Source organism: Thermobia domestica, unplaced genomic scaffold, assembly GCF_964235325.1.
Source record: "Thermobia domestica unplaced genomic scaffold, izTheDome1.hap1.1 HAP1_SCAFFOLD_195, whole genome shotgun sequence".
Lineage (NCBI taxonomy): Eukaryota > Metazoa > Arthropoda > Insecta > Zygentoma > Lepismatidae > Thermobia > Thermobia domestica.
Genome location: NW_027655923.1, coordinates 56229 through 72548, shown reverse-complemented (window position 1 = coordinate 72548; position 16320 = coordinate 56229). Strand labels below are relative to the sequence as shown.

The 16320-nt window shown below is 37.8% G+C and overlaps 1 protein-coding gene across 1 annotated transcript; it reads right to left on the bottom strand.

Annotated features, from left to right (window-relative positions):
• Positions 1–4024: 4024 nt before the first annotated feature.
• On the bottom strand, positions 4025–6271 carry LOC145676527 (sodium- and chloride-dependent GABA transporter 2-like). Its single transcript, XM_081747356.1, has one exon. It carries the CDS (start codon positions 6084–6086, stop codon positions 4176–4178), a length of 1911 nt encoding a protein of 636 aa, XP_081603482.1. The 5' UTR covers positions 6087–6271; the 3' UTR covers positions 4025–4175.
• Between the last annotated feature and the right edge of the window lie 10049 nt (positions 6272–16320).

The window sequence follows — 16320 nt, the reverse complement described above, 5'->3', positions numbered from 1 at the left end:
TCAAAAACTACAGGATTACGCATATAACCTATCTTTTTAAGTACGCTTCCTACATTTTTTCTTAGTGTAGCTCACAAGAAATTTATCGAGTTGGAAATTTACACCTGATTGTACAAGAACTTAGTTTTTTAATAGTCTTCCTCATATGCGAACCAAGAATTTCTTTAAACTAGGGCCCAGATACAAGATCCATTGATCCAGATATACAATCACTTCAATAAAAGCGAAATCTGACTTCTAGTGAACAAACAAACTCGATCCATTTGATCATGTTGAATCATCTGTGCCGACTCTAATGATGCAATTGTTTTAAATGGGTCGGCTCACGAAGAGCCGATCTTAGAAAAATCGTTTGCATGTCATGTCTACTGAGCCGATGGCTCACCTCAAGCGAGCCGGCTCGATCTGATGGCTAACCAGAGCCGAAACAAAACGAGCTGATGGCTCATCCCAACCGAGCCGGCTCGAGCCATCGGCTTACTTGAGCCAAGTTGGTGGCTCACCCTAACCAAGTCGGCTCGAGCCTTTGCTCAATTGAGCCGAGTCGATGGCTCATCCCTACCAAACCGGCTTAAGCTATCGGTTCAACTGAGCCGTGCCGATGGATCATCCCAACCGAGCCGGATCGAGCTGTTCTCTCAGTTGAACCGAGCTGAGCCTGTTGACATCACTGCCTGGGTTGGGCTTTTGCTTGGGCTCAAAAATTCGACCGTACAAGTCTCAACCTTGATAGTAAGATCTACACAGTATACATACTTTATTGGTGCTCACAACATTTGAGACTGTCTCGTTATAAAAATCTTTTGTCTCGTTATCGAGACGAGACGAGACGCGAACGATGTCCCCTCTCGTGAGCAACATTAAAAGTAATCCACTTTACTACTTATATTTCTCATGGCTTTCGCTTTCCAGTCTAGTCAGGTCATGATTTCAAAACGAGCTAAAACGAGCTGAACGAGCGAGCCATGTATCAAACTCGACTCGACTAGAAACTCGACCTCAAAACAGTGACTCGACTCGGAACTCGACTCGAGAAAATTACGTGCCCATCCCTAAAAAACACAAAAATAAGCCATTAGTAATACAAGTATACATTTTCCATAACTCGTAATTTGCCGCCTTAAAACAAATCTGAAATCAGGTTTATTTCCTGTTGGCCTCCGGGACATTTTCGTGGTAAATCATTCGCAGCAGAATGATGTCCATCCTTCAGCCAGGAAATAACTAGCTCGTCTACTTTGAACTTGTCTAGCGGTGGGCCATTAACTTTGATGAACAACAAGTTATACAGTGTTTGAGCACTTAGTCTATTTCTAATGTCAGTTATCTGTAAATTCATAAGGGGAAATCCCCGTTCGCATTCAGTCGTGGAAATTGGTAATACTCGACAATCTGCTTGTTAAACTTAAATCTGATAAAGATTTTTCTCAGTCAGTTTTGAAATACTCAGTAAGAAGTATCATCTCTCTATCACCATACAACATCTTTTCCATATCGACCATGTCAGTTGGCAATGTCGACTCATGGAGAACAGAAACTTCATCTACCACATCTTCGATAGGAAATCTTGTGCATAAATTATCAATTAAAACCTGATAAACTGATGATTTCTTATTCATTTATAAATTTAGTTTTTGTAATTACACATGAAAGTTTGATGTCATTACCCAATTCCCTCTTCCCTAGAAGGCAAAAGAAACGAGGTTTCGGAGAAGTGTTCAGAGGTGTCTGGGAATTCCCCCCTTCTTCCCCTTCAATTACCACACTGCTGTTCGTTTTGGGCCAAATTAGGAGGAATTTCAATTAAATTATCATAGTATAATTATTTTCTTGTTGAATTATAGATACTTTTCAGTGGAAAAAGGAATGAAATTTGAAAGTCTCAAATCAAGGTAAGTAGACCAACGTAAAGGAAAAAAGTGTAATATTTTCCATATAATTATGCATACAATCCAAACTAAAATTTCCTGTAATTAAGCTTACAGTACAAATTTTATGCATATTTTTCTCACAACTTTATGGATTGATTGCCCTGTGCTGTAAGCGCTCCATATAATAAACATAAGCTTCAGCAAATATTATAGTAGAAAGCAATGGATATATGAAGCGAAGCACTGCATTTTTTGTTTCTGATTTTTTCCTTAACTAATATCGATCGTTTTTGATTATTTTTACAAACCAACTCATTTCCAATTTTCCAAATATTGAAAGTACCCCCCTTCCCCCATAAAGGAGAATTTAAAAAAATGCTAGGACAGATTCTGTTTATTTTTAATAAAGAATGAATACACTGAACTTCAGCTTCGTAAGTATAGCTGCTTGCGAGATACTCATTTTTTTTTCGCAAAAATTCTGATTCTCACTACCGGTACCTCTTTGGGATGTGTATTATAATGAAAGCAATATAATATCCCAGTTTAGATTAAGGCCTAACTATATACCAAAAGTCATTTCATTTGACTTTGTAATTTGGCCGTTGTGATCAGGCACACATAGTTACATTCGATTTTTAAAAATAATAATTTATACATTACTGTGATTCGAAAATGTATTTTTCCAGTAGTTAGCTTCTTTAAAAACTGACAGGCCTCGAAAGCCAAGTAGTAGTATAAGTCCTATTGCTATTATTACAATTACAAATAGTAATATCCAAAAGTGCTTGAAGTTCTTTTTTCACTTGATTAGATATACTCACCTGAGGCAAGTAGACAGAAACAAATGGAAAAGGAAGAGAAATGAAGGTTTTGAAAGTAAAACGGAGACAAATTTACCAGTCTTCAGAAGATACTGTCTACAATGCAGTAAGCAGAGTGAGTCGGTAGGTCAGACTGAGTCGGTAGGTCAGACTGAGTCGGTGGGTCGCAGTGGGTCATGGAGGGTGGTGGGTCGCAGTGGGTGGTTGGTCGCAGTGGGTCATGGTGGGTGGTGGGTCGCAGTGGGTCACGGTGGGTGGTAGGTCACAGTGGGTCGCATGCTGTTGATCCATGACCCACTGACCCACTCCATCTCTGCCATATATAGAAATTGCCCCCCCCCTATAAAGGAGAATTTAAAAAAATGCTAGGACACATTCTGTTTATTTTCAATAAAGAGTTAATATACTGAATTTCAGCTCCGTAAGTTTAACGACTTGCGAGATACTCATTTTTTCGCAAAAATTCGGATCCTCACTACCTCCTTAGGATAGTATGCATTATAATGAAAGCAATATAACATCCCAGTTTGGATTAAGGCCTAAATATATACCAAAAGTAATTTCGTTTGGCTTTGCGATTTGACCGTGATGATCAGGCATACATAGTTACATCCAGTAGTTAGCTCCTCTAAAAACTCACAGGCCTCGAAAGGCAGGTAGTAGTATAAGTCCTATTGCTATTATTACAATTAAAAATATCAATATCCAAAAGTGCCTAAAGGTCATTTTTCACTTGGTTAGATATACTCACCTCAGGTAAGTAGACAGAAACAAATGGAAAAGGAAAGGAAATGAAAGTCTTGAAAGTAAAACGCAGACAAATTTACCAGTCTTCAGAAGATACTGTCTACAATGCAGTGAGCAGAGAGGGTCGGTAGATCATACTGAGTCGGTGGGTCGCAGTTGTTCACGGTGAGTAGTGGGTCATGGTGGGTGGTGGGTCGCAGTGAGTCACGGTCTGTGGTGGTTCACAGTGGGTCATGGTCGGTTGTGGGCACAGTGGGTCAGATGCTGTTGACCCACGACCCGCTGAACCACTCAGAATACTTGACCCACTTGACCCACTGACCCACCGACCCACTGACTCAGTCCATCTCTGAATAGCATATGATTATTAATAAATTATGTATTTTTCTTTAGTAAGTGCTGATATATTAGGTATTGGTGTATTCAGGTAGAAAATATACCTAGAACTAATTATTTTTTATTTATTTATTTATACATAATTACTAAGATACAATATCAATCTTACAATATAACTACTACAGATTTATATAATAGAATGTAATATTGTACGACTGAAAAATATTATTGTTTAAGTTACAAAATTTCAACGAAAAGACACACATTTTTCAAACAATATATAAACTGTTGGAAATTTCTACGAGTAAAACTACATATCAGTGTCGCTGATAACACATTTGAAACTGATTTTGTTTCACCCCCGAATAATTTTTGACCATTAATCCAGGTGTGCTTATTATTTATTTAACGATCCAATGTTCCAATCGAAGTCCTTTCTTTTCCAAGTTTTACGCATCTGAAAACATTTCCGTATATTCTTCTTTTTAAAGTAATAAATTAAATAATATATTGCACAGATTGGAATAGGAGCTATCGTAATAAACAAAATCATCCAGCCAGCCACATGCGTTTCCCAGGAACATTCGCAGCTAATCTTGCACAGAGGTATGCGAAATGTAACAATTTTGTAAACGAAATTGGCACCAAAGATGAAAGGAAAAATTTTCCAGGTTAACCAGCAAAAGTAATCAGGGTAACTTCCTGTTAAAGTATTTACATCTCTACACAAGTTGTTTACACCGTAAACAAATATGAAAACAGATACTTCAAGTACCCCAAGAAGATATGCGCCTAATGAATTTATAGATTGAGATACAGAAGAACTATACGCATTTCTTTCGACCATAACAAAATATGTACAGATGAACAAAACAGTGCACACGATTGCAGAAATTATATCATGCTTTTCTTTCATATGAGGAAATGAATCATACAAAGCTACAATCCCACAAAACACCATTAAACTATTTATGCCAATACGGTCAAAGAACGCGCTTAAAAAATAAAACGTATTTAATATATTAGAGAAAGAGAATGTACTAAAAGAACGGGTTATAGTGGCATATAAACTTTCCTGATCTGTCTCTAGCACCGACGTGTCGATACCTAAAGAATTACCAAGTGTCCCCAACATGAGATATTTTTGTAATAGGTTTAATATCCGCTCAAGAATTAGAAAACCAATTATAATCCGAGTGTCATGGTGATTAGGCTTAATGTAACTACACATAGCCCCAATCAAAATTGGATGTCCTCTGAACAGGGTTGTACACGCTAATACTTCGAATGTTGATAATAACCAAAATTCAACAGAAAACAATTGTTCAACTCCAGCAGAAAAGAAATATTCGATACCTAATAACGATCCTGGTGCTGTGAAACCAGCAACAATTATTACAAAATAACTAGCAAATGAAGTAAGAATTTGTATATACGAAAAAAAAACTATTGACGATACTCCTTTCCTAATATATAAATAGATAATTACCCAAGAAATAAAAATACAAACTGCGAGATCAGTTCGATTATTCAGCTTCAGATTCATACACGCCTGACGCAAATAATATGTATAATAAAACATAGGGGCTCCTAGAATTGTTTGGTTTAAAAAAGGAACTTTTGATGTTGTGCATACATGACTGACATTTAAACTTTCAAGACATTTGGTCCAAGGTGGCACATTAGAAAAGGAATTGAAAAAGTAAATAAGATCGTATGCGAGATAGTGAGATGTCAAAACTGGAACTAATAAATTTTTCAAGGTTATTGTTATTCCAATGCCTTCAGCAATCGGACAAATTCTAAACGCATGAAACGGTCCTTTTCCTGAAAATAACCCCAAAACATGCTCTAGAAACAATAACGCATGTCCGAAAACGAGAAACAAAAGCACGCGCACGAATACTGCAAGCAACCCTCTAGAGAATGGGAAATAAAAGCACCTACGATACACCAACGTACTGGAAGAAATTACATAAAATTCTCGACTTGATTGTATATACATGGGATTATAGTACGGATAGGTCTGTGTTTTCGATTTGCAGCAACTTAAAACACTTTGCACACCTTTCCTTTTATTTTCAGTAAAAGTTTCATTAGCAGTATTTGTGTATTGCTGAAAATTATCAGCAGCTTCCTGTTCTTCATATATAGGTTGAACGTTATTTTGTGATTCATTTTGTACAAGTATCTCTAACGAATCAGAACTTGATATATGTCCTTTCGGAACAGGGTGCAATATTTCGATATTCTGGTTATGAGCTTTATAATGGATTTTCATAGAAGTGTCTGGATGTACTCGAGCCATTTTCTTTATATTAAAACTCTGTCATACTTCAGTTTTGAATATATACACATACACTAGAATACAAGTTACATGTTTAAATATGTCCTTTCTCTTCGTAGATTTTTTCATATAAATAATCTTAAGAATTTATCACATCTATATTTTTCTTTTTCCTCAATATAATGGTTTATACAAAATAGCTTAAACACACATGGCACAATCGTTTTACAAACACTTGCAGATTTTCTTAGATTTCTTATTGTTGTGTGATTGATGACTTTCAATTGAGATATCAAAATGTGTTTTAATAATTCATAGTTTGAATAATTAGAGGAAAGGATAAGTGTACTTAAAAAGCAAGTTGAGTTTACTTAATCCCTGAAGCAAACGTAGAGAAGTTTCTATCATTCCATACGACTGGTATTTATTTGTCTGTCCGCCTGGCCATCTGTTTCACGATTAATATCGTAAAACAGCTGATGTTCATGAAACTTCCTTCAATTTTCAGAAATGATCCTATTGTTTGGTATCGTAATCGATCAAGCATAATGTTGAAAAAGAGGATGAAATCTACTCATATTGCAAATTAGCACATACACATTCAAAACAATGTTGTACTATAAACTATGATAAAATTATTTATGACAAAACGTAGAGTATAATTTCTTTGGAATATTAGAATTGTTCGTATGTCTTGGTGTTGAAATATGTTGAGTCTGAAAATATAAACTTACAGTTCCTTCAAATGAAAAATATATTCCACGATAATTATGGTAGAAAAAATAAGTTCGATTTTAAACCAATGTGACTCATATATTCTTTGAGATTTATATATTACAAATCATTCCTCTGGTTTGAGTTGAAGAATAAAGAGTGGAGCTAGTTTCTTACCCTCCAGATTTTTTAAAAGAAGTTTTACGTTATCTTTTATGAAAATCTATTCGACACAACATGTGATGTTTACTAAGACTTGAGAATCTCCATTATTTGCAATTAAAATCATTCAAAAATAAGGATTCTCTTTACTTCTTCTCAATCATTAAAGACAAAATTAACAATTATATTTTTGTAATATAAAAGTCATTCGATATTGATTGAATATGGTGTAAATTTCTTGAGGATTCCCAATTATCTCTACACAGTAAAACATGGTGATTTTAATGCAACACAGAGGCTCTATGCTAATGAAGTTATTCTAAATTTTGATACGAGGCTGTTACTACTTCTCATACATCGCACTTTAGAGTAAATGTTTAGAATGTCAATGGTTAAATCAACTATATGATTTGGTTACCGGAAGTATGGATTGATTTTAGTAATATATCAATGCTGTTTTTTGGATCAAAAGATCCAACATATTTCAGGCAAAATGTTTCTTGTACGTCTTATATCTGGAGAATTACATACAGTGTAGCCAAACCCAAACTATCACTTAACTATCAGTATGACGTGCTTGTTCCGTAGAAAATACGAAAACTCGATTTAGGGGTCGTTCAAAAAATTTGTGGCCCATAATCCAAAAACTAATTATTGGCCAAGATCGCAATCTTTTCATGCATTTTTTTTATCATTTCTGTGCAGCTGGTAAACAACTTTATAAAGATTCCTTCTTTGTGATTAAACGTAACTTAATATTTTGAGGGAAATTGACATATATGGCGTAAGTTCTGTATAAGTACTTAAGAGGAACGAAATGTAGTCGTCGAGGAAGTGGAAAATCGTGGGCTTCAATGTTGCGATCCACACTTTCTGAATGAAGAAATAGTATCGACAAACGAATAGCAATTGAACTAAATACGGGGTCAAGTACTCTTCAAATGGCGCCATTTTAAAGAGTTTATATAGGTTGAAATACATTGAAAAAAAGTATGAAAAGAAGAACATAATATGAGGGGTGTAGATGCAAAAGTGTCAATCTCCACTCGGCCGAATTTTTCAGGACGAGAGAATAATTGATATCTCGTAAACCCCATAAGATTTTAACGTACAGATTTTTTGGCATAGTAGATCGTAGCAATATTAGAGGGTTGAACATAAATTTTCCCCAGAGAAAGTCCCTTATTGTTTTGTAATTGCTGTTTCAAAATTGGAGATTGGAAGTTTTGAAAATGAACGTGGAGCTTTTTTCACAAACATTTCCCTTTTGGGGGGATTTTCTCCCCTCAGGTGCACGATAGGGATATGCACGTTATACCGTTTCAAAGGCCAATTCATACCGAAGAGAACGAGGTACGATGCATGAGTTTAGGATACATAGTGATAATACTGTAGATACTTTAGTAAACTCATTGACTAAAAATGTGTAAATAAAGCAAAAATTCAAACATTGGAATAGTTTCTGGCACATTTCTATTAACTCTAGGATCATGATTTGTATTTCGCTTTGTTCCAAATAAGAGTAGGTTTCCAACGGTACCACTCCTTTATGTCTATAAATGTCCCTGATGGGAGAAATTTAGAACAAAAGGGCAATTTTCTCCTGCAAAAAAAAAAAACTTTTTTCGATTTGGGCGGGATTTTCCCGCTTCTGGTACATAATAGAGGAATTTGAGTGCTACTTTTAAAAACTCTGCTTCATAACGAAACCAACGAGGTACAAACCATGTTTCTACAATTAATAGGGATGCGTCACGAATTTTTTAAAAAAAGCTCTAATATTTACTCTTTCCTACAAACCGCCTTCGTTGTTTGTGACGTCACTGTGCCAGTGGCAAAGGGTGGTAAGAGGCCCTGAGGCCCGGTCTACCCATTTACTTTCAGAAATTATAATTTATAATTAATTCGTTTTCCTTGCACAGAATGTATGATAATTTTCTAAGTTGAAAAAAATATTTTATTGTTCGATAAAGAATTGTGGTTAGCAACACTGCGGGGTGGCTCACCGAGCAGTGTCTCAGGCAGCAGTAGAACTACCGCCAAGCTACTCAGAAAATCCCGCGAGAGAACGTGTTGGTAATAACCTGCGAAAGAGACCGGCCTCAGTGCTTATCGATTTTCGTTTCTACATAAAGAGTTTCCCTCGAGACCTTCGATTTCGATTCGATATGTGAAACAAATAAAGAGCATGAGAAAGTGGGCCCTATTCCATACCAACTTTGCTTAATTTTACGGACTTCAACGCAACGCAAAAGCTGGAATAAGCAATTTTAAAGGTGCTACGCGTAATATTTCAATAATTCCCCTTTATTTCGTCACGTTGACGTAAACCGGTACGAAATCAGATTCGTTGTGTTCTTTAGAATTGAGTAGAGAGTGTATTTGTGAGACATTGTGGGTGGCAATATTATTTGTAGTTCTTGATAAATAAAGAGCAGCGTATGAAAAAAATATTTAAGTTTGATTCTGTTTTTAAAGGGGAATCAAGTGGCATACAAAATGTCTTGATTGAATGCTTGTCATGTCTTTTGAACAATATACTAATTAAAGTCGAAATTTTATAAGCAGAGTTTGTTTCAGTACAAGTAGAAGAGTTTCTTGCAAAGTGCAAATAATGTGATAGTTCATCTTTCCCACCCGATCACGCCCAATTGAAAGAATTAAATTGCATTACGGCGAATTAATATCAGCTATGAGTCGCATACGTGAAATTCGTTATGAAAATTGAGATCCGGATCGAATAAGTGCTGTCGATGGTCTACAATTACTGTGAACAATTTCAGGATTACAATAGTCATTTTCTTCGGAAGAAACTAGAGGATCTTCTTAAACTGCATCCCACTTTCGACGGTAATCAGCTGCGAAATGAACTGACAGTCATATTTTACGACAAAAATCAGTATCTTAGATCTATTTAAAACATTCTGTAATAATATAATGAGTACGACATACTAAGTGTGTTAGCTTCAATTGCTACAGAAATGAACTCTGAAGGATATTAGCCAAGGATACAGCTTTCAAGAAGAAAGTAATAGACATATTTGCTAAGAAGAAAAACTGACGTTTGGAATTAATTTACAAGATTATATAGGTAATGCTGGTATTATTATTATTATTATTATTATTATTATTACATTGGGCCTACCCTCTTGAAACTATCATCCTTCGCCACTGGTCACTGCGTCCAGGCGTCGCACACGTGACTGCAAAATGCCCATAAAATAATGTTCCTTGATGCTTCCATACTTGAATAAATGCAAAAAACCGGTGTGCAAAGCTTTATTAGAGATTTATAAAGCAAATTCCGAAGGTCGACGCCATGGCCTGTATACAGGCCAAAGAATTTAAAAGGGTTAAAGTTTTTGCTGTGTTGACAATAGAACAGGTTATAGGCCTACGTGTACATTTGTGAAACAGTGAACTAGTACAGACTTGTTGACTCATTACAAACTAGTGGGGAAGTTTGGAACGATTCCAGGGAAGCGACACGGTCGCCATAGCAACTTCTGACGCAAGCAGGCCTCTGATTGGCTGAAGTGGAGATTGTCACTTTTGAACCGCACCGGGTGGTGGAGATTGCAAGTTTTGAAAAAAAAATCGTGATATTCGCGTTCAGTTTTTACTGCGAGGATGTAGGTTTTGATCTAAACAGACTTCACCCCTCGGTCGGGGACACTTAGAACAATACAGTCCCACCTCTAACTCAATTTCTCAAAAAATTGGAGATTGCCACTTTTGCATCTACACCCCTCATATACGTTTGGAAGCAAGATTATTTTAATGAAGTGTCTCATCATGCGTAAAGTATGATCATAAACACCTCATTTATTGTTTTTCGTTACTTCTGTATGGAAAATTTAAGAGAGTACCAACTACGAAAATATATACTAGCGCTTTAGCTGATGCAAATGGTTTAGGAAACTCATGTGTTCACAAAAAACAATTTTCGTGGTTGATTACTTAAAATATAGTTCGTTGCTCGTTAGCTTGTATAAATGTCAAGTATACTACATAATGCTTTACTCTTAACTAAAAATACAAGTTAATACAAGTTCTTTATGTGAGTTACTTAGATATTTATTATATGTGAAAGAAGGGATATACGCTTAAAGTAGCACACTCATCATTTTGGTCACACTGAGAAAAAAAATGTAGGTGGCGTACTTAAACACGTAGGTTACATTCGTAATTCCTGTAGTTTTTGGAGTTAACGTACAACCGTATATAACATCCTTCAGCAAACGTATAGCTGAAAAAGTATGTGTTATACGTTCTGTCCGTATAAGTGTAATGACGTCAGTAATGTGACTTCATCTGAGTAACAAGTATATAGGAGGTAAAAACAGCTTTGTGACGTCAGGACCGTATGTACAGTGGCGAAGGGTCGTAAGAGGCCCCGAGGCCCGGCCTACCCATTTAATTCAGAAATTATAATTTATACTTAATTCATTTTCCTTGCACAGAATGTATGAAAGTTTTCTAAGTTGAAAAAAAAAAATATTGCTCGATAAAGAAATCGTGGTTAGCACCACTGCTGGGAGGCTCACCGAGCAGTGTCTCAGGCGGCAGTAGAACTACCGTCAAGTTACTCAGAAAATCGGCAGGAGAACGTGTTGGTAATAACCTGCGAAAGAGACTGGCCTCAGCGCTTATCGACTTTCTTTTCTGCATAAAGCGTTTGTCTCGAGACCTTCAATTTCGATTTTATGTCAAACAAATAAAGAGCAAGATCGTAGGGCCCCATTCCATACCAACTTTGCTGAATTTTGCGAACTCTAACGCAACGCAAAAGCTGGAACAAGCTATTCTAAAGGTGCTACGCCAATTATCTCGAACTAATGCCCCTTTGTTCCGTTACGTTGGCACAAACCTATACGAAATCAGACTCGTTGAGTTCATTAGAATTGAGTAGAGTGTGTTTATTTTTGAGATATTGTGAGTGACATTCTTCTTACATTTGCAAAAGCGAATGAGAGAAAATGTCAGTAAGTGGCAGTGTTGGGCAAAATCAATTGAAATCAATTGCAATTGATCAATCAATTGAAACTAATTGCTCTGAAAATTAATTGCAATTGATTTCAATTGCAATTGATTTCAATTTGCAATTGACAATTAATTTCAATTGCAATTGAATTCAATCATAAAATTTGCAATTAAATTTTCGTCAATTGTTAATTGTTAATTGGTCACCAGGCAATTGAAAGTTTTAATTGTTAATCGCAAATAAGGTACTTATAAGAAATGCTGGATAACTACCATCCCTTCGCCCCCTGGGAAGAAAGCCGTGAAAGTATGTATTTTTTAAATATATTATGTTTATGGTTCTATCCCCGTCGAAAGAACTCTATATGCCCGTCATGCATACAATAGGAATGGACACGAGCTAGTTCGAGTGAGTTTTCTTTAAAACTCGACTCGACTCGAAGCAGACATCTTTGAGCTCGACTCGAGAACTCGGCTCGAAAAATTTCCCCCAACTCGACTCGAATTCGGATCGAGTTTCGAGTCGAGTCGAGCCAAAACGAGCCAATACGAGCTAAATCCTTTGTGTAGTTCCAAGTGCTACTCTCTTCAAGTATCCAACATAGACAATATAATTATCAATGATACTACTGCTCTGCCGTGTCGTGACAAAACACTGTAACTTTGGCGAAGAAGTTTTGCGAAAATGAGCCTTAAAGTTTTCATCCGAAAATGTGATCTGTATCGTGTAGAAATAGTGTATCTTGACTTTGGAAACACGTGGTTACATGTAATGTTACGTAAATGCATGTTGTGTGATTAAATTTGGTGAAAATTGATTGGTTGACCATTATTGCCTAATTACACTGGTTCTACACGATACAGATCACATTTTCGGATGAAAACTTTAAGGCTCATTTTCGCAAAACCTCTTCGCCAAAGTTACAGCGTTTTGTCACGACACGGCAGTGCTATTACTATAACTAACTATTATTATAACACCGTGTACCTGTATAAACATGGAATATAGGCGGTTTGTATCTGAATACTAAAAATTAGTTGACTGTCGATCTCGGTCGTCAAGAAATCTGCAGGAGGCAAGGACATCGGTCACAAGGTTCTAGGTTTGAGTTCAGGAGGAGCAAGTATTCGGGCTCGAGCCAAAAATTGTTAAAAGTTATTGGACTCCAGCCAAACATGTTCAAAATTGCTCGACCCGGGTTTAGGGTTGTCAACGACTCAAGCGGCTCGCTCACAGCTCATTCACTTATCGAGCCGAACCGAGAAGTGAGCCGAGCCAACAGCTCGTACAACCGAGCCAGCTCGAGCCGATGGCTCACACAAGCCGAACCGAACCGAGCTTATTGTTTACCCCAACCGAGCCAGTTCGAGACATTGGCTCAGTTAACCTATTCGAACCCAGCCTATGGACTCGTTTCAATGGAGCTGGTTCGAGCCATTGGCTCCAATCGAGCCGAGTCGATGACTCGTTCCTACCAAGCCGGCTTAAGCCATCGGCTGAATTGAGCCCAGTCGATAGGTCATCCCAACCAAGCCGGCTTAAGCCATCGGCTCAATTGAGCCCAGTCGATGGGTCATCCCAAGCAAGGCAGCTCAAGCTGTACGCTCAGTAGAACCGAGCCGAGCCGGTTAACATCACTATACCGGTTGGGCTTCTACTCTGGCTAAAAAATTGGACCGTGCAGTTCTCAGCCTCGATGGTAAGAACTACAGTATATACTTATATTGGTGCTCACGGCGTCATTAACTTGTTCCCCTTCCCCAACGAATTTCGAGGTACTTTGTTTTGCATCTTTATTGCGTGCTTTGTGTCGCTTTAAGCGCCTATTCCCACATTTTGTGCGTCACCGGAAGTGGGTGAAAATGTGCCTACAAATATGGTGGAACAAGTTATTGCTGTTCCACCACCAATGAATTTCGAGGGCGTTACCTTCACATCGTGTTGTGCGTCTACTTCCACGTTTTGTGCGTCATGGGAAGTGGGTTAAAATGAGTCCCAAAGGTGGGACGAAAATGAATCACTGTTCCGTCACCAACGAATTTCGAGGTCGTTTCTTTCGTATCGTTTAGTGCCAGTTTCTTGCCGTTTTGAGTGCGTATTTTCACGTTTTGTGTGTCACCGGAAGTAGGTCAAAATGGGCTTCCAAGATGGGACGAAAATGACCAAGAGTTCCGCCACTGTCGAATTTCGAGGTCATTAATTTCACATCGCGCACCCTTTTAGTGCGTCTATTTCGACGTTTTGTGCGTCACTGGAAGACGGTCAAAATGGGCCTCAAAGGTGGGATTAAAAAGACCCATTGCTCCGCCACTACCGAATTTCGTAGTTTTTCCTTTCGCATCGACTAGTGAATGTTTCGTGCCTTTTCGTGCCCCTATTTCCACGTTTTGCGCGTCACCAGAAGTGTGTCAAAATGGGCCTCCAAAGTGTGATGAAAATGACCCACTCTTCCGCCAGTATCGAATTTCCAGGTCGTTTCTTTCGCATCGTTTAGTGCCTATTTTTAAAAAAGTTTTCTGTACCTACTTCCTCGTCTTGTGCATCACCCGAGGTGAGTTAAACGGGCCTTTAAAGTGGGAGTTAAATGGCTCACTGTTCCGTCACTATCGAATTTCGGGGTTGGTTGTTTCGCATCGTTTAGTGCCTGTTTTGTACGTTTTGTGCGTCACCGGAAGTGGGTCAAAATGAACCTACAAATATAACAAAACAACTTAATGCTGTTCTGCCACCAACGAATTTGGAGAACGTTTCCCTCACATCGTTTAGTGTGTATTTTGTACCGTTCTGTTCGCCTACTTCCATGTTTTGAGCATCACCAGAAATGCGTCAAAATGGTCCATCAAGGTGTGAGGAAAAAGAGCCTTTGTTCCGCCACTATCGAATTTGAAAGTCGTTCCTTTCGCATCGTATAGTGCCTGTTTTGTACCGTTTTGTGCTCCACTTTTAGCGGAATAACTTAATGCTGTTGAGTCACCATCGAATATCGAGGTCGTTTCCTTCACATTTTTTATGCATGATTTGTGTCGCTTTATGCATCAGTGGAAGTGGGTCAAAATGGGCCTTGAAAGTGGGATGAATATGTCTTTTTCTGCCATATTTGTAGGTCTTCTTTGACCCACTTTCGTTGGCGCACAAAACGTGAAAATTTGCGCAGAAACGATACAAAACATGCACTAAACAATGTAAAAAAGCGACCTCGAAATTCAATAGTGGTGGGAGAGTGGGTCATTTTTCTTCCCACATCGAATGACCATTTTGACCCACTACCATTGATTCACAAAACCTGGAAATAGGCTTACAAAACGGTAGAAAACATGCACAAGACGATGCGAAGGAAACGACCTCGAAATCGTTCCTGACGGAACAGCATTAACTTGTTCCGCCATATTTGTAGGATAACATTGACCCATTTCCGGTGACGCACAAAACGAGGAAATAGCCCCACAAAACGACACAAAAGGGAAATTTAGCTTAATCACATGGGAATTTTAAGTTTGTAAGCTTAATTATATGGAAAATTTTAGACATTTTTTCCTTTACATTGGTTTATTTTACGTTGATTTGGGACTTTCAAATTTTATTCTTTTTTCCACTGAAAAGTATTAATAATTCAATTAGGAAATAATTATCAATGGTAATTATAATAATTATCTATATAATTGAATTCATTGTAATTTGGTCCATGACAAACACTTTACCATTGAGCTCAGTGACCCCGAAAAGTATGGATTTGACATTAATATAGGTCATTTTCGATTATTTTTACATGTCTCGGACCTCCCCCTCTGGTGACCCAAAGCCCGCATACAACGGTGGATGAATTTGAAAGTCATCGCTAATGGTAGTGTCACCATTGATCTCAGCAACCGCGAAAACTATGGATTTGACACTAATATCGGTCATTTTGGATTACTTTTACGTTTCGGTATCCCCCCCTTCCGTTGACCTACGACCCGCAGCTGAATAGGGTGAATTTGGAAGTTAATGCGATCGGAGTTTTACCATTGATCTCAGCGACCGCGAAAAGTATGAAATCGACACTGATATCGGTCATTTTTTACTACTTTTACATGTCCCGGTAAATGCCCCCCTGAGACCCCCTGGTTCGAAGTTTGTCAAGAACGCTTCGCCTTGGTGTGGGACCTGGACCAAGATATCTTTGACCAAAATTTGGTAACTCTCGGTCAACTTGTCTGGTCCCCAGGCCGGTCCCGGTAAACGTCCCTCTGAGACCCCCCTAGTTCGAAATTTGAAAAAAAAAACTCGTCTCAATCTGGGGCCTAGACCAAGCTACCAGTGACCAAATTTTGAAAAGTATCGATCCATTCGTCTGGTCCACTGGCCGCACAAAGGTAGACAAACAGACATGAACAAACTATTTTATTTATATTAGAA